Below are 19,141 nucleotides of genomic sequence, written 5' to 3' on the forward strand. Positions count from 1 at the left end.
ATCCAGGGCGGATGAATCAGGTGAAACCATAGGTAAGGGAACCACGTCTGACAAGGCCAGAATGGGGCAATGAGGATCATCTTGTTCCCCAACTGACTGGCTTTCTGCAATAGTTTCAACATCAGGGGCAGAGGCGGGTAAGCATAAAGCAGACCGGGAGGCCAAGCATGAACTAGAGAGTCTCTCTGGGACTCCCCAGGAGGGGGAATCAGAGCGAAGTAATTGTTGCATTTGGTATTTGAGTGAGAGACAAAAAGATCGCAAGAAGGTCGCCCCCATCGGGCAAATATTTGCTCTGCTACTAGAGGATTGAGAGACCACTCGTAAGGAGTCAGGATAGTACGACTGAGCCTGTCCGCTAATATGTTGGACCGTCCTGGAATGTGCTTTGCGATGAGAAAGCGTTTGGTGGATATCGCCCATTCCCACACTCTCATGGCCTCGCGGCAGAGTGGGTAAGACCTGGTTCCCCCCTGTTTGTTGATGTACCAGATGACTGACATGTTGTCCGTCTGAACTGCAATCGTCCCCACTGGAAGAGGGTTGTGAAGTGCTTGCAACGTCATAAGCACCACCCTCATCTCCAGGACATTGATATGCAAAGAGGTCTCTATGTCGTTCCACGTGCCTTGGACTGTTCTGCCCGAATAGTGCCCCCCCACCCCAGGCGAGAAGCGTCTGTGGTCACTGTGGTGACTGGCGGAGGCAGCGAGAAGGGGCGTCCCGTGTGGAGATTGGAGGACTAGAGCCACCACACGAGCGACCTTCTGCAAACCCTGCTTAGGGGGATGGGATGAGACAGGGGACTGCGAGATAGGGACCATTGTACTTAGAGGGTCCATTGTATGACCCTCATATTCAACCGGGCCAATGGCAGCAGCAGAATTGCTGCTGCCATGGACCCTAGAGCCCTCAGGACCAATTCCGCCGAAGGAGCTTGAAGTTGAAGGATGGCCTGCACATGCAACCTCAGGTTCTGAAGCCAATCTGGAGTCAAGAAAGCAAGCATCAGTCTCGAGTCCAACCTCGCCCCTATGAAATCCAACACTTGTGTAGGAGCCAGGGAGGACTTGGCCGTGTTGATGGTCAGCCCTAAGAGTGGAGCCAGATTGAGGAAGTAATCCCTGCATGAGCAAAGAAGATGCCTTGTTGGTACGGAAAGACCTGAATTCCCTGGAGTCTCAGGTGGGCCGCTGTCACTGCCAAGACCTTGGTGAACACCCTGGGGGCTGAGGTCAGACCGAAGGGAAGGGCTCTGAACTGGAAATGGCTGGCACCCAGCCGAAAGCGGAGAAACCTCCTGGAGCGTCTGTCTACGAGAATATGATAGTACGCATCATTGAGGTCTATTGAGCACATCCAGTCATTCTCCCGTAGTAGTGGGAGGATAGACTGCAGAGTGACCATCCGGACCTTTACTTTTGGTACTGCCAGGTTCAACAGAGAGAGGTCCAAGATGGGCCTCGTGTCCCCCATCTTTTTTGGCACCAGAAAGAACCTGGAGTAAAACCCTGATCCGTGCTGATCTGGGGGGATGGGCTGGACGGCTCTTTTTTGTAAGAGCTGCTGAATTTCTGAAGCAGCCGCCTCCCTCTGATTGGGTGGTACATCGGGGAGGCTTCTGATTCTGGGGGTTACAAAAAGGGAATTTGGTATCCTCTGGATATAACCCGAAGCACCCAGCGATCCGTTGTTATGGACTCCCACATTGCTAGGGTGCTTCGAAAAACGTCCCCCGACCCCTCAGGGGTTCTGCGTGGGCCTCTCAGAGAAAGGTTCTCTGGACCCAAAATTCCTGGGACCCCCCTCTGCCTCTAGGGCGACATCGTCCCTGTCCTCCTCTGCCACGAGAGGACTGGTTGTCCGGAGCAGACTGGGATTGATGCGATTTCCGGAACCACATCTTCTTCTGACCCTTTTGGTTCTTGGTATAGGACCTCTGGGGAGCAGAGAAGTGGACTCCAATGGCAGACAACGTCTTCCCGTCTTTCTCGCTCTGGACAAGGGTGTCGCGAACGGTTTTGCCAAACAAAGCAGAACCATCAAAAGGGGCATTTGCAAATGACACCTTAAAGGGTTCCGAGAAGTCACAATGTCGGAGCCAGGCTTGCCTTCTCATGACCAGCCCGACTCCGCCTGCTCTAGCGGCTCCCTCAGTGGCGTGAGACAAGAGTCGCATAGAGGTGTTGGAAATAGAATGTAGGGTGGACATTCGGGAGGAGTACAGTTGCTTGTCCCCTTCCGACATGGACCCTGGGGGGGAAGCAGCGTATTCTTTAATTAGATCCCGCTGCATCCGAAAGACGTGTGCTATATAGTTCATGGCCCTCAAGGAGAAGGTCACTGAACTGAAGGCCAGCTTCCCAATGCGGTCCATTGCATGAGACTCCTTGCTTGGCGGATGAACCGTGGGGCTCTCCTGAGCCAACTCTCTCTTGGTGGCTGCCGCCACCAACATGGCATCCACAGGGGGACCTTTGCTACAATGGGTTCTCTCTGATGGGGGGCTCAAGATTTTGTCCGGGCGCTTGGGAATAGGCTCTACAGTGTCCGGCTCCCTCCAAGCCCTAGTGGCTATATGATCCACCAAGGGGTCGGGGGGAGGGGACACCTAAGAGGTAGATGGCCCTGCCTCGAACGCCTCTAGGAATACGGACTCGTCGGAGGAAGCCTTGGGGGCTGACCACCCCCCCCCGATTCTGAGCATTTCCATGATGTCTCCAAAGGAGACATCCTCAGGGGGTGACCTTGGGGAGCCTTCCCCTTCATCCAAGTCCGTATCTTCAGTGAGGGACTCAGGGGAGTCCACATGCCTCCTTTTGCACTTCGACTTGTGAGGAACCTCCTCAGGGGGGCTGTCCGAGGAGTCCTCACCAGCAATATCTTGTTCCAATGGAACACCTAGAGGCGCTGAAGCAGGCTGCCCCGAAGGCCGGGTGAGGGGAGCCAGGACCAGCTGAGAGGGAGTGCAGGGAGGAGCCGAAGCCAGGACCGGAGGCCTGGATGTACTCAACAGTACCCTCTCCACCACTGCGAAAGCTGAGGGGGGAGCCACTCTCTGATGGATCCGAGATCCGACTCCCACTCAGATCCGAGGCAGGGATCGGACCCGGGGCCGAGACTGTCGGATCCGAAGGACCCGCGCGCACCAACCGGGACGGGGCCGAAAGCACACCGAGTCCCTCGGATCCGAAGCTCGGCCCACGGCTCCGACAGGTCGGATCCGACAAACTCAAGGGAATAGTCGGAGCCGAAGTGCCTGGCACTGTCGGCTCTGACCCACCCCCGAATCCAACGCGGTTCGGCTCTGACAGCTCCGAACTCGGGAGTCGGGTCGGAGAAGGAGCGATAGGAGCAAAAAAGGGGGTCAAGCTCCCCCCCAGAGGGGGGGGGAGGCAAGAGCAGTCCCATCTGCATCTGGGCCTGGATGAACCTCCTCATCATCCGGTCCATGTCCACATCCGACATACTGAAGGTGGACCTCGAGGAGGCCACCGAGGCAGGCCTGGAGTGCCACCTCGATGACCTCGACGGGAACCGGGTCACCTCCTCCTCGGGTCCCGGTGAGAAGCAAGGGGATCGGATCCGAGGAGGAGGCGAACCAGAAACCCTGGAGGGAGAAGCCCGTTTGGTAGGCGGGGCCGAGGAGGAGTCTTTGGCCTGCCACTTAAGGTGCTTCTCCCTCCGCTTCTCTTTCCTGGCCTCCCTCACCGCCGAAGCCACAGTGGGAGGTTGAGTCCCGTTCGGAGGGAGGGGGGCAGGATTGACCGCTACCGAAGACTGGGTAGCGGTCACAGAAGTACTGGAGGCCGGAGCCGGGTCTGGGGGCAAAAGGCCCGCCAGAACCAGCTTCGACCTCCGATCCTTAAGTGCCCTGGGGTTGAACACAGAGCAAATCATGCAACCCAAGGAGAGGTGTTCAACCGCAAGGCACCTAACGCACCGCGTGTGGCCATCAGCCAGTGAAAGCTTGTGACCACACCCGGTGCATTTTGAAAAAAATAGCTTTAGGGGCCTCCGACATCACTAAAGGAAAACACACACGTTAGGCCCCTACACACTACACAAACACACACTGCGACCAGCGAGGGCAGGGAGGAGAAAAAAAGATAAAAATTTTAAGCTAATTTAAGCTAAAGTAGTTAAAATAGGACCAGGGAACACCTACACACACACACACAAACACTCGCTCAAAAAGAGTACAAGAAAGAAATTAAAATTTTCTTTTCTCACAAGAATACACCAAGAGCTCTGGAATCTAGCTGTTGCTTGAAGAGCGGAAAACTAGATCTGAGGTCAGTCAGGGTTGGCAGGGGATTATGGGTAAAGAGAGGAGCTAGGAGCTTGGATCTATGCTGTGATAGAAGTTGCCGGCTCAGATCCGAGATCGTATCCGTATCCCAAAGGTTGCTGACAAATGAAGTCCTACTTCAGATCTTCTTTTTCCTCTTTTTCAGAGAGACAGAGTAACCTTCCTGAGGATAAACCTTTATACTTAAGGTGATGTCACACACCATCAGTCAAGGATAAATGAAGATTGACAACATCAGATAAAGAAGTTATGTACTTACCATAATGTTCCATCTGTGTTGTCAATCTTCATTTGTCCTTGACTTCCCTCCCTCCTTCCCCCTGCCCTAGCAGTTGTTTTCCTGGAATGGGCAACATGTAGTCATTATTACTGATTATCTATAAAAGATTCCAGATATAATATGTACGATGGCATTATGTTTATATCATTCTGTCTTTCTGCAAACTCGATCTGAGGTAACTAGGGCAGAGGCATTATGAGTAGGGCTTAAGCTCGAGTTTTTGGATTGCGCGAGCTGTAGTAATGGCCGAGTTGAGCCGCATCAGTTAAGGACAAATGAAGATCGACAACAAGGATGGAATGTTATGGTAAGTACATAACTTCTTTTTCTAGAAGATCAAAGTGGTAGGGTTCTACTCCCACAGACACTTGGACTGCAGTATCCACTGATCAATAAAATTACATTTAAATATAAACACTCAGATCTACGACATTAATTCAAGTGTTTTATTGAAAAAGTTCAGGGTTAGCATTTAATAACTTTACCAAAATACAAAAAATTTACTTGACAGCCTCAGACCTTTATTCACATTTGAAATACTGAAGCTGCATTCACAAATATATACAGAAAATGCATATAAATTACTGTACATTTTATACTTTCTCTTTAAATAACACTTGGAGGTTGAAGTTGCAAACAAAATGCCCTGAGGTAAAATAAGGTGCTTTTATACTTTTCCAGCCAGTAACAATGAAAGTACAAGTAGCATATTCACATGAAATGAACAAGCCTATTTGTCTACAGTAAACTGTTGAAGTGGAGTAAACATTCTGGTATTCTACTTAAGGCACAAAAAATGGACAAATCTGTTGATCACCTGCACTTTTTCTTTTTAGAAAGAAAACAAGAAGTTTTCAGTGTAGCAATTAAGACCAGACTGTGAAGGGTAACATAATTTGGAGAAAAAACAATAACGCTAATTATTCCCCTCTAAAGTACTGTATGGCAGATTCTAGTAATGCAGAAAACAGACTAGGCAACTTTAAGTGTTGTCTGACAGTGAAAACTTCAATTAAAAAGGGATAGGAATGTCACAACAGATTTTTACTGGCTGGAAAATAGGTTAAGCACTCTCTTGCCCACCTCACATGTACAAAACTTATAAAGTTCCCAAATAATTTACATAGCAGTGAATAAACAGTGTGGCTTCTTTAATATATATTCAAGTGAAAAACATAAAAATGTACTACAGTAAATCTTAAAACATAAATTAATTGTTGTGAATCTTTTCAAGTCTGAATCCAGCAACTGATGTGCATGTTTTTCTTTTTTTAAGATGTTCACAGTATGACTGCTGCAGGCCATTTCTCTTAAAGCAGACCTTTTTTTTTTTTTTTACTACAGACAACATAATACTTTGTTGGATGCTTTACCAGCAGACTGATCCCAAACCCGGTTCATCAAATGAAAGCTGCACATACCACTGGAAGAAATCTGCAGTGGCAAAAGGGTACTGGTACATGTCACAGCCAGAACATGACAACCACATTGGTGCATCTGGAAACTACAACGGGGCAATTTTAAAAACAAAAATCACAAAACCGAAGGACAAGACTGCACGATATTAAGCGTACCAAACTTTAATAACTCCGCTTTTTGGCAATACAGACTTCATCAGAATAGCAAAACTAACATTCATGTCAGTATTTAAAAAACATTTGAAAATTTGCACCATAATTAATCCCTAACTTCCAACTCCTATCTTTCAAGAAACACTTAATATTCATAGTTTATTTTAGGCCAGGGTATTCATCAGCTCTTAACATTATTTGCCATACAGTTTCCCTTTTACCAATACAATTTTAATATACCCTGTTTTCTTGTGTGTATTTTTCAGTCATGTTTATGTATTTTACATGGTCCTTTACAAGTCAATACTCTTTTGGAAGTTTTGCATTTAAATACTGAAATAAATGTTCATTTTGTTATTCTGATGAAGTCTGTATTGATGACAAGTGGAGTTCTTAAAGTTTGGTACACTTAATATCGTGCAGTCTTGTCCTAATTTTAAGGCAGTCTTGTCCTGTTTTTAAGTGTGACGTTTATCATACATTGGTTGTTTCCCTTTTTTATTTTTGGAGTATGGGGCAATTTTGTAGGGGCAATTCTTGCCAGTGCCTTAAAGACTATGCATGATGAGGTACGCCTGCACCGGCAGATGTGTGAAACTCATTTATGCTGTGGTTCACATTACAGCAGCTCTTTAGGGTTCCATGCAGACAACCCCATTGGTTTAGTAAGTCATAAGTTGAAACATACTAAATAAGATGGAGTCAGCTTCCCTGAGCCCTTCTGAAAGGATTGCTATTATCAGAATTCATATTATATCATTTGTGCCTACTCAGAAATCTCACTCTACAAAAAGTGAGTCTTGATCCAGTCTCTGAAACTAATACGATAGGTGACAACTAGCACACTTTATCTACCAATAATAATGCAGCCCTAATCTCACCAGAAATGTTTGTTCATTCAAGGCTTGACTAATGAATAAAAAGACAGGGTTTCTGTTTATACTGCTGGATCAAGCATGGCCACTGTTAGGGGGAATGGAATAGGAATGCTTATAGATGAGCCCACCCTGCGGACCCTCAAACTGCAGCAATCACCTCATGAAAGGCTAGACTTCAATCTCACCATCAAACCCGAAGTAGTAGTTACAGGGTTCAAGTCCTGGAAAACAAGTTAAGCCATAACAAAAATGGCTAGCACAAAACTACTTGTTGGAAGGGAATAAAAAAATGTCTCAGAATGTTAAATCCGATTTTCATGCTTATACTCCCTATATCAGAAAACAAGTTTGTGAGCTGCACGACAGTGAAAGGGGCAAATACCAGCATTACAACTGCACCCCCCCCCCCCACTGCAAAAAAAAAAAATGAAATGTTAATTACCTTTAGGCCTTTAAACTCATAAATGAAACATACAGAGCTGGTACTTTGGCTGACCAGTTACTTTTTGATTACTACCCTAGATAACACAACTTCTAGGGCCAATGGAAGACCTCACTCCCAGAAAACGTACAGCTAGTACAAAACATTGACAACTGCTGTTCAAGAAACTCTGGTTCATATTTCCAGAACTAGAGTGTCTGGCATTCAGTGTTCCTCAGCAAGTAATGCGGAACAGCAAGTTGTTGACGGGCAGCTACCAAACTCTTGTTAACAGCTAATAGGAAGATAAGCTTAATTTAATAAAAGATATGTTTACTACATCTACCCATAAGGACTTTAGGTGACAATTACATGCAGTTCTAAAAAGTCCCAAAATTATTACTTTCTTAGCTAGACAAAAAAAAAAAGTATTTCTTGGTGTTGGAATGGAATGATGCGAGTATTGAATCTCTCGATGTGACAGCACAGTGCTGAAGTTCAAAAACTGCAAAAAATGAATGCTTCTTTCCACTATGCAGTGATAAAAAGTGTACTGCCAGTCACAGTCCTGTGCACTGCTCCTTGGGTGTGCTCACCTTGTTTACTTACATGTTTTAGCAAACAACATAGTTTAATTGAAGAGAGTAACTCAGAATTGTAGATTACACTAGTTAAAATTAGCTTTTAACAAGCTGCTGAAGCACAGATGTGAATTCTGGCTACTAAAAGCGCCCTGCTCATATCAAAACGTTTTTAACATCATTTGCTTGAGCTTTGGCAACTGTTAGACTCCGGTACTTAAGAAGCGACTTCTTTATACTAATGTAAATGTACCCAAATAAGGAGGGGGTGTGGGCTTCAGAAAACAATTTAGGAGTTGGGATGCACTCTTTACACAGGCAATATATTCTGTACATGAAGACAGCAAATGAGGTAAACATTAAAATTCCCTTTAACTAAGCTGGCATGTAACTCACTTTCTTCCCTACAAAATGGATTTACAGATGTCATCATAAGCAGCATGTAGCTCAGAATTTCTAGGAATATTCCAGTAATTTGTACTGCATGATTTTGACAGTTCAGATACAGATCACATCTTCTTGATCTGGTTTAATATCCATCTCCAGAAAATCTTCAGGCACATTTACTACATCTTTCAAGTCATTGGGGTCTTCTTTATGGTCCACTGAATCTTCACAGTATATTGTCTTGGGCTGATGTCCTCTTCTGCAGACTCCTACCTTGCAGGGTCGTACTAATGCCAAGAACAAGGCAGCTACTGCCATCCCGCCAGCACAGAAATAGAAGGCACTGCCATAGTTTTGTGTTTTATCAATCAGTAAACCTGGAAAACAAAACAAAAAGACTGTATATTAACCATGTAGCAAAAGATACTAACTGATATTTCTTGTTTAATTAGTTCATGGACATTCTACAAAGCAAAACCCATGGTAAGGACTTTAAATTTCCTATTTGCCTTCCTACACAACCTGTCAGCTTAGGAACTAGAGCAAGTTAATTCTTGAACTGAACCACTCAATCAATACTTGAACATGAAAGCAGCTGAAATAGGTCCTGAACCTTTTCAGTTTTGAAACGCATACAGAACAAACCATTAAAAACGTCCATACTTTCTGTGGCTACAGTAAGTAGGCGTGAGAAAAGAACAGAGCTACACCTAATCTAGCAGTCCAAATAAACAACTTCCTTTGACTACACATTTAGATCAACCACTTATCCAAGACAAACAACTGTGACTTTTGTTCTCCAGTTCACTTTACTTGTGTGTGAGACACTATTCCACAATGACCAAAAGTGTGTCATGTATTTTAACAGAGCAGAGAGTTAGGAGATCGTGTTTTTTTTTCTAAATTCTCACCATAACACATCACACAGGATCTTTTTGCATTTCATCCTTTCAACAAGAGCAAAAAAAGAAACATGTGGTGATTGGAATGTAGCCAAGGGAAGAAACTGTTTACCACATACACACACGGTATACTCTGTCATTAATGCAAACCAGACTTTTTATTACACTCCGCAACTTACACTCACCATATGAATGCACGTTCTAATGATAAGATGACCACCAACTGAAAAATATTCCAATATAAACCAAAGAGTGAGTATTTTGGTACAGGACACGTCTACCATTGAGGTTTTTGACAAACTATAAGATGGACAGCGTGTTACAATGTAAGGGTGGCTACTGCTGCTAGAGCCATAAGGCTGCAGAGGGTGGTGGTGGGGAAATCTGTCTCCCAATATCAGGACTGGTTTGAGACTGAAGGGTGTTTCCACTGCTGAATACTTGTAGCTGGAAGTAGTTTGATTAACAACTTAACCTTTCAGTGTAGCCAAGAATAAAAAGAACCTGCAAGTTTTCAGTAGCCTCCTTGGCTGGTTAAGAATATTCACAAACCCACCCAAGTATGGTTGGCATGCATAACAAGTGCAAGATACTGCCCTTTAAGGACACAGTGGTGGAGGAGACATGACACTTGGTAGCCTGCTAGATACAGTAATAGCAAATATGGTTACATTACACCAAATGGAACAGTAAATGCCATCTTGGGAGTAAAATCCTCTTAGATACAGCATCATGATGTAGGCTCCAATGGGTGCCTGCACATGTAACTCATTAGGTTGTCTGACAGCATTTCTGTAACCAGATAAGAGCGGCAAACAAGAGGAAAGCATGGCCTCATTTCTAGGAAGATCCTGACCCCCTTCAAATGGAAGGGGAGAACATGTGCCATATTTTTGCTTACAGACCATAGAAAACTGCATGGTGAACAAAAACAAAATCGTAGCATATATTTTTTAATAAACTCACTTCATGCTATTTTCCACTTTTTCTCACCACCTCACACTAATATTTGCTCATTGCAAATTCTGATTTACATATTCAAGTGGGACAAATGATTTCAACTTCATGCAAGCTCACAAATGTCATTAAGCTTCTGGCCACTGTGACACAGTTTAGGGACTATATTTTTTAGAATGCAGGAGGTCAGAAAATTAGTTAACAAAATCAAAGTCAGCTACTTACAGTCCATTTTATTGTTCAGTTTATTTGTCAAATGCTGCATATGCACCAGTTTCCTAACTTGGGCATTCACATCCTCATAATACTGAACAACCAAAGACACTCCTCAGCTGTCATGAGGAGCATTACCCCTGCTTCAGCTTATGCCTTAATCACCCCCCAAGACATACTGATGCATCTTCCTGCGAAAGCCCTACACAGGAAAAGGGTCAGCAGTGTTCCACAACACAAGGTCAACTTGACTACAGTGCATTTAACATTGCTATAAAATAACACATACCTGAAAGGGGTGGTGCAGCTAATCCTGCAAAGCTCTGGATGAAGACATACACTCCAGCTGCGGAAGACATTTTCTCAATCCCGACCACATCATCTTCAGCCAAGAGTGGGATGTGTGTACCTGCCACTGTTCCCAACATAAAGCCAAACACTCCACTACAGACCATCAATCCCCAGAACCCAGATGCAGAAGGGAATGAAAGCAGCGACACGCACAGCAGCAGCACACAGATCAGTTCAATATATACCTTCCGTATTGGCTTCTTGTTGTGGATCAAGCCAGCAGATATTCTGCCAACTAGTTCAGCAGCAGCCATTGTAGAAAGTACATATGATGACTTGTCTTTATCAATGCCAAGGCTAACAGCCAGTGCAATAACATACAACTGTGGGGCAAAGAAACCTACAGTGGCAAAAAGTCCAAATAGTGCATAACAGATAAAATTGAGCTCCTTAAGCAAACTTAAGTCTAGGAGTATGTTCCCTGGCTTTGTTTTTAAATTTTCACTTGCAGGAAGCATCTGAGTATTTTCCTTTGGAGATTCACATTCATTCCCTTGTACAGCTATGCTTCCAGGAATATTAGGACATGAGGTAGAAAGAACAACTCCAGAGTCTACAGAGCTAAAGGAACTACAAGTTAGTTCATTCTCCAGCATGTACTTAATTTCCAAACCGCCTGCTTGTGAGGATCTCTCTTCGTTTTCACTCTGTGATGCACCTTCCTTTTTAATGATTACTGGCCGAAGCAACGCTCCGCAGACCATAATGTTTAACTGAAGCGCTCCCACAATTAGAAGGCAATGACGCCAACCAACAAGGTCCTTCAGGAAAGTAAAACCTGAAAACAATGGACGAGAAATTCAAGTAAGTCTACAGTACATATGCCAGATACAAAGCATTCAACTCATTTTCTTTTTGGTACTGCCAGGCATGTTTGAGTCCAGCCTTTTTTTTTAGAAACAAACAGACTCATGCAATGGTATGAAGTTAAACTGCACTACAGCTTTGCCACACCTCATTTTTCTGCATCTGAAGATGACTGCAACACCCCAAGTGATATTACTCTCTGTAGTGTTAACAGTAACAAAGCATGAAGACTTAAGCTGAGGTACAGTTACCATGCAAACATGCAATTCACATCTGCATAGTCACATTGTCAAGGTTACCTCCAGCAACCCACTGACTTTAGGTAGGCAAATAATACAATATGGAGTTTTAACTCTACTGTAAAAGAAGCAGTTAGAAAATGTATTTTTCCTGGCTGTCTCTAAGCTATTGTTAGAAAGTGGGGAATCATTTAAGAAAAGTTCACAAGCCACCCACCATTATGTAGTATATGCAAATCTCAAAAGACTCTGAAATGCTTTGTGTCAAACTAACAGAATATTTAACTAAAGGAAGTAAGGAATATGGAGGACAAATATGTACTTGCATTTTGCTATCATTTAAATTATTGTAAAATTAATGAGGGTAGCTTACCTGGGGCAAAAACGAAAACAGCAACACATTCTCCTGTAGATGCAAGTGCCGCCACAAGGGAGAGTTTCTTATCAAAGTACAAAGCCAGAACGGAGACAGTTGGAAGGAAAGAAAGACAATATCCGAGGCCTGTGAAAAGAACAACAAAAAGGGTAAGATTATTACAGTCTACTCCAAGATGGCAGTTTTCTTTCAAAAGTTATGGCATCTGAGCTTCAGTTTTGCGTGTCATTGCTATGCATTATTAAAAGCAAAATAACCCCAAAGGCATTTGGATGCTATACACCAATGCTGTATATCACAACGGTACTGAAATTTACCCAACTTGTCAGGTTTTTGTATGCTTATAATACAGCCTCACATCCATTTTTAATAAGCCCCTTTACCTAATTCCAGGCCATGGAAGCCTGAGCCTGTTGTAGCAAGCAGAGAGACTAGTTCAAGAAACAGTCTTAGCATAGGTCATCATAGGGCACGTGCACTTAAACTGCTGAAGCACTCTTTTTCCACATATTTTTAGGACGATGGATGAAAACAGAGCCTCCAGGGGAAAAAAGACATAGACAAAAGGGAGGAGAAACTAGCAACAAACAAGACACTCCAGATGCGAAATGAACCAGACAGCCAAGTGCTGTGAGGCAGTGGCACCGAGATACTGCACCATGTTGCTATCCTACTTTAAACTTCCAGTCCTCAGGCGTGATGAAAAGTCAACAATGCAAGCTTACCCCAATTGCCACTTCTTAATTTATCCCCCTCCTTCATTTCAATCTCTTCTACATTTACTGCCAGTTTGACAGTTACTGAGACATTTACAGGAGGCAGCTCTTTAGTGTAAGCTGACGCTGCAGAGGAAAAAATAAATCAGATCTAGCCCCCCAGTGTCTACATTGCCTCCAACATAACACACTTGGAAGATCTGTTTCCTTGTAAACAGAATTTTAAAACAGCCATACAGCAAGAGCAAACAGAAAAGGGAGACTCATTCTGTGCATTCCAAATTTGACTCCTTTCAATGTGGATGCTGCAATAGAGCAACTAGGCCCAATTTCAGTTATTACCTCCATACTGAAATCCAAAGTATTTGAAGTTAAACCAGATGAAATTCTTGTCACGTTGCCCTGGATGATCGGCAATTACCAGGGAGTGGGTTATTGATTTATTCATACTCTGAAAAGGAATATAGTCTTCTTTTCTGTTTTTTTTTTGCACTGGGCCACTATCCTCAAGATTTTATCAACAAGCTACACCTATTATAAACAGGCAAGCTATTTAAAAAGTGCATTTTCTCTAAGTGTGGTTCCTCAATGAAAGCAAACTCCCAACCAAAGTCAACCCTAAACCAATCAGCCATTACCACAGCAGAACTGCTTGGCTTAAAGCATCTTATATCTATTTGTATCAGTCATATGCAAATTAATTTACCAGAGATTATTCCAATGGTGATGTACATTTCAACAACACCACTTGCGAAGGATGCAGCTATCATTCCAAGACCAACAAGGAACCCTCCAATCATCACAATGGGCCGATGTCCAAATCTGTTGCTCAGTACAGTTGACAAGGGAGCTGAAAAACACATTTTAAGACAAACATTAGAACATGCAAACAAAAATTGAGCTGTTAAAGAAAATGATTATTTTTTTTAGTTTTCAGAACAAAAATCTGACAAACTTGCTCAAATCCAATGCCATAGTCCTTTTTTCCCTCTTTATAGTATGAACAGTGCTGTATATGAAACTGTACTTAAAATATATGTTTGCATGTTAGCTAAAGTCAGAAAACAATCTTTTTAAATATTGATGTAAGCATGCTTAGTAATGGCAAACCAACACTGCTTTGAGTTAAAGCCACCTACCCATTAAACTAAAATTATTTTGCTGTATCCATGAGCTCAGAGATCATCAGTATGAATATAATTCTTCTTCTTTCGGCTTTTTCCCGGTTAGGGGTCGCCACAGCGGATCACCTGTCCGCTCACGATTGGCAGTGGAGTTTTACAGTATCGAGTTGCCAGCCCGGCGCCCAACCTTCCACAGAAGGCACACACACACAAACGCACTCACACCTAGGGCCAATTTAGAGTGTCCAATCCACCTGCAGCATGTCTTTGGGATGTGGGAGGAAACCGGAGCACCCGGAGGAAACCCACGGGACCACAAGGAGGACATGCAGACTCCGTACAGAAGGTACCGCAGCCGAGGATCGAACGGGAGAACCTCTTGCTGTGAGGCATCAATACTAACCACTACACCACCGTGGCCGCCCATCAGTATCAATATAATAAGAGACAAAATAGTTTTTAATAGGCTCATTAAAGATACAAAGAGAAACTGTATATGATTCCATATCTGTGATACATTTCCCTGTTCAAGGGAAAAAAACAGGGCATGTTACGAGACTAAACCTAACATAAAAATGGGACAGATTCCATGTCGTCAAACATTTCAATAGACTGGTTACAGCTACTCATTCAATTTACTACATCTAATAAGCAAATCAACATACATTATTCTGCCTGATCAAAATATCCTGCTGAGATAACACAGATAATCTGCCTTAACAAAATCTGTGAATGAGCATGATTAGCTCCTTTGTTTAAGTTTTCCTGGAGATTTACAAAGGTGCATGCTTATCACATTCCTGGACATACTTTGGGACTCAGGTGCAGGCTAGTTTTATACCCTTGCTGCTTTACTTCCCAAGGTAATTTCTTGGCTTAAAAAGGTCTACTGGAGTCATTAGCATAGTAATTATCTATATACCTATTTAAGGAATTAACACACCATTTACTTACTACAAACAGTAATTTAACTGCAAAACACAGTCAATCAATTCAACCTCCACATCCCATAAAATCCTCTGATTACATCAAATTGTGTCAGGTTCTAATTGCTAGAGGGGAAATGTAACATCCAGGATTCTCAATCATGAACACAAATGTATGCAAGAAACGTTAAGGAGTGCTAATAAAGTACAATACAGTGAAAATGGCCTTCAATAATTTCACAAACAAAGGCACTGTAACCTTGCTTTTTACATACACTTTAGTATGTTGGCAGTCTGGGACAAAGCACTGTTCGTAGTAGCATTTGTTTTCTTATCTGAGCAAGTTAGGTATAATCAAATTAAAATGCTAATCCATTGCTAACATGGACATTTATTAGTCACGTTATATATGGTACATTCACAGACGCAAATTAAAAGAAAAATTATCATTTTGGATAAATATCTGTGATTCCCACCCCCAAAAAATAAAACTTTAATCTTAATGTACTTACCAGTAAATGTCAGGACAAATGTACAGATTGACAATATCCACGACACTCTGCTGTTACTTTCATCAAAATATAAGACCAGGTCATTGAAGAATACACCAAATGACTTAATGATGCCATAAGTCAATACTTCCAGAAAGAAGAAAGCAACGGCCACCACCCATCCCCATCCACCATCAGGGACCTTTGTGTAAACATTGGCCGATGTGCAGCTTCTCATTTTAGCAAGGGGTGCCATGGTCTAACAGTTAGGCTCTCTGGAAAAGAAAGAAAAAATTATGAAAAACATAAGGCAATACATCAAGTTTAAACATAACATATACTTTTGTACAAATATATTAAACATTTTTTAGCTCCGTTCACATACAGGATGAACAATATAAGAACAGTATTAAACACACAGTAATATTCACCTGTGGGGGGAAGTGCTCTGGACACTGGCCCCTACTGATGTTTGGGCAGTATTCACTCCACTGGACTACCGCTGCTATCCCAATTTAAGAAACTGGTACAAGTCAACCAAAATGGATATGCAGAATATGTACAGAATTAGGCTAATCTGCAGGTATCCATTACTGTACTACTGATCAACTACTTTACCAAGTTCGAATAAGGATCCTAATAACAGGGACTGGGCAAAAGGTAGCCAAAGTATTTATCACAAAAAATTACAATGGAGACTCCAGTAGCAGAACTCAATGTGCACAAGTGGGTGACATAGTAGGTTCTTATTAGGCTATCTGCCCTTGTGTGCCATTTTAAGCTTAACCAATTTCACTTTCAATGTTGAGAATCAAACCCTGTACTTTTGTCTGTGACATAAACACCTTAACAATTATACCAGCCCAAACCACGAAACATTTAGCCCAACATTAGGACGCAGAATAATGCAACCCAAAATATCTGTACCTGAAGGTAGATAGCATTGCAGCCTCTGCAGGAACTAGCCTCTTAATGTGCACACAGCTTACGGACATTAAGTCCTTAACATTTTGACCACCTTTGACCAAGGTTTGGACAGTCACAAACAGGAGATTCATGTTTTGTACAACTGCATAAGGTGGGGGTATTTTTTATTTAAGTACTTAAATGGCTAATTATCTATCCAATAATGATGTATTTCCATTAAGTCTGTGTACATTCAACACATCACATTATCTTCCTTACCCAATTCCTGTTTTCTAACATTTACCTCAAACAACAAGGAGTGAGAAGGTCACAGAAAAAAACAATCAGTAACAGCTGAAACACCTGATGCTCATAGGGTTCATTTGGATATATCCAATGAGCCTCCGATACAAAAGGTTTGAGAGGTCACTCAGTGGAAGTTCTAGCTTGGCTGGAGTTTTCATTTAGTTGTAACATATACCTCTCAGGAAAGTGGCATCTCAATTCAGCTAACTTTTGCACCACTAACTGAAATACCAGTGGGTTTTGTATGAATATGGATGCTTTAGTTCTACGCTGCAATGCCAAGGAGATCATAACATCAATGTGTACAGCATGAGCTAGCCACAACCCTGTATTCAAAGTAGGTGGTAGCATATCTTGCCTGTGCAGTACACACAGTGCTTTAATTGCATCATCAGAATTACGTAGTCGGAAACAGTCAAAGGGCCGACGAGCCGGTTCATTCCAGACTGCTTGCGCTAAGGCAGCATTTGCATAACTCGCCGCTGCTGCTCGAGGCAGTGTAGCCCACGGCTCACTCACTGATCAGTGAACCTGAAAGTGTTACTATGTCCCCCCACCCAGACAACTGCTAAGGGGAGCTGTCAGCTTCTCTAACCAAACCCACGGCTCACTCACTGATCAGTGAACCTGAAAGTGTTACTATGTCCCCCCACCCAGACAACTGCTAAGGGGAGCCGTCAGCTTCTCTAACCAAACCCACGGCTCACTCACTGATCTATAAACCTGAATGTGTCACTGTCACTTTGGCCCCCCACCCAAATCACTTTGGCCCCCACCCAAATAACTGCTAAAGGGATCTGTCAGCTTCTCTAACGAAAACCCACTGATCAATGAACCAGAATGTGTCGCTGTCACCCCCCCACCCCCCCAAGACAACTGTTATTGGGAGCTGTCAGCTTCTCTAATCAAACTGGCTGATAAAATCCCGCTCGCTCTTGTCTCGTGAACCAGCACTTTCATAAGGTGGCTGTGAGTGTAATCATTAGGTATTCCTGGCTGCATTGTTTAAATCCTGCTAGAAAATACAGTCTGATAAAAAATGTTAGGAAGCTAAAACAACCGAAACATAACTGCGCTGCAGTTTTAATGACAATCTGGACTCCATTAACAATTTATAGTGATAATGACAGTTTTACCGTATTACGCCTAGTTAGTATTATGCCACTTATGAATTATCAAATCAAGTGTGGATAAATGATTTTCCTTTAGTGCTACACCCAAATGCACTTATTTCAAAGTTTCTGTAGATACAAAAACTCTATTTTTTAGTTGACAGCACTGTTCAAGCAAGTCATGTTACATTAACTTTATTAAACACCCGCAAGTTCCACAACTTACTTGCCGGTTTACTGATCACAGCAATTTCACGTACTTGTCAAACACATTGTTCAAGCAAGTCAAATCACACTACTTGTACAAAGCACCCTCAACTTACCCTGGCAGAGGTGTTAATGGTCAAGACAGATAACGACAAATAATAACAAGATTCCCTTCTATAACATTTCCTTAAAATTAAAACAAGTTAAAATTACTCCACTCAGCCCCTGCCTGCGAGGCAAACTACAAAAATAAAAAGCCGATGAAATACTTCATAAAATCTTGTTATAATCCATGGGTGTCTGCCTCGACCCTGCCGCTGAAGAAGCTGAGATGACAACTTGGTAATGCTGCACTCAGTGCAGCCTCATCCCTTTTTATATGTTTCACCCCAATTGCCCTTTTTTCTCCTTGTGAGCATTTTAGACCGGCTTCAGCTGGTCCTTGCCAAGTCCATTGGGTGCACGCGCCGTTGTGTGCGCGCAGCTTATAAACAGCGGTACTGCGCGTACTTAGTTCACTGGAACACAGTTACCAGGAATTGGGAACAGCATGCTGGGTACCTGCTGTTACTAGAAAGTGATTTAGGCATAGTTTAGGGTGGCATCCCTAAACTATCAAAGATGTGTATATCCTCCAGCTTTGTTACGTTATTTGTTGTTTAATGTATGACATACGAAAGACAAGTATACAACTGCACCATCTGTGGGTACCGCCAAGGAACTTACTATCAAAGACTCTTGCCTGTTTTTATTTTACATTTATTGACAATTTAAGCGGGTGAAGTAGTGTTGTAAAACTAAGCCGTACTCTCATCCTTTAGTTGACAGATCGACTGTATTTCAAAGTATTTCCTGTTTTCCACATGTGTATTTTTAACTGGCTGTAGCTCAGCTGTTACACATATAATACATTTTGTATATGTTTTTCTGACAGTATAGGTATGTCTACCTACTGTTAAAACATATTGCCCTCAATATAGTAAGTGGGCGTTTCGACCCTGACGTTGTTTAAGACAACAGTGTAACTCATCCTTGTTAATATGATGACTAGTATTGATAAGTGCAGGTTGACCGCACT

At 42.9% G+C, this 19,141-nt stretch overlaps 1 protein-coding gene across 2 annotated transcripts; it reads right to left on the reverse strand.

Annotated features, from left to right (window-relative positions):
- Window positions 1-5,024: 5,024 nt before the first annotated feature.
- LOC122813012 (monocarboxylate transporter 7-like) lies at window positions 5,025-18,421 on the reverse strand. Of its 2 annotated transcripts, none has more exons than XM_044085115.1 (6): window positions 18,180-18,421; window positions 15,554-15,807; window positions 13,698-13,841; window positions 12,273-12,401; window positions 10,792-11,631; window positions 5,025-8,807 (listed from the first exon to the last, which is right to left on the reverse strand). In XM_044085115.1, exons 2-6 carry the CDS (start codon window positions 15,786-15,788, stop codon window positions 8,542-8,544), a joined length of 1,614 nt encoding a protein of 537 aa, XP_043941050.1. In that variant the 5' UTR covers window positions 15,789-15,807; window positions 18,180-18,421; the 3' UTR covers window positions 5,025-8,541. The 2 variants fall into 2 exon arrangements, with proteins under 2 accessions (XP_043941050.1, XP_043941051.1); XM_044085116.1 differs by lacking the exon at window positions 18,180-18,421 and adding an exon at window positions 15,964-16,210.
- Between the last annotated feature and the right edge of the window lie 720 nt (window positions 18,422-19,141).

Source organism: Protopterus annectens, chromosome 10.part0 (genome assembly GCF_019279795.1).
Source record: "Protopterus annectens isolate FY-2018-M chromosome 10.part0, PAN1.0, whole genome shotgun sequence".
NCBI lineage: Eukaryota > Metazoa > Chordata > Ceratodontiformes > Protopteridae > Protopterus > Protopterus annectens.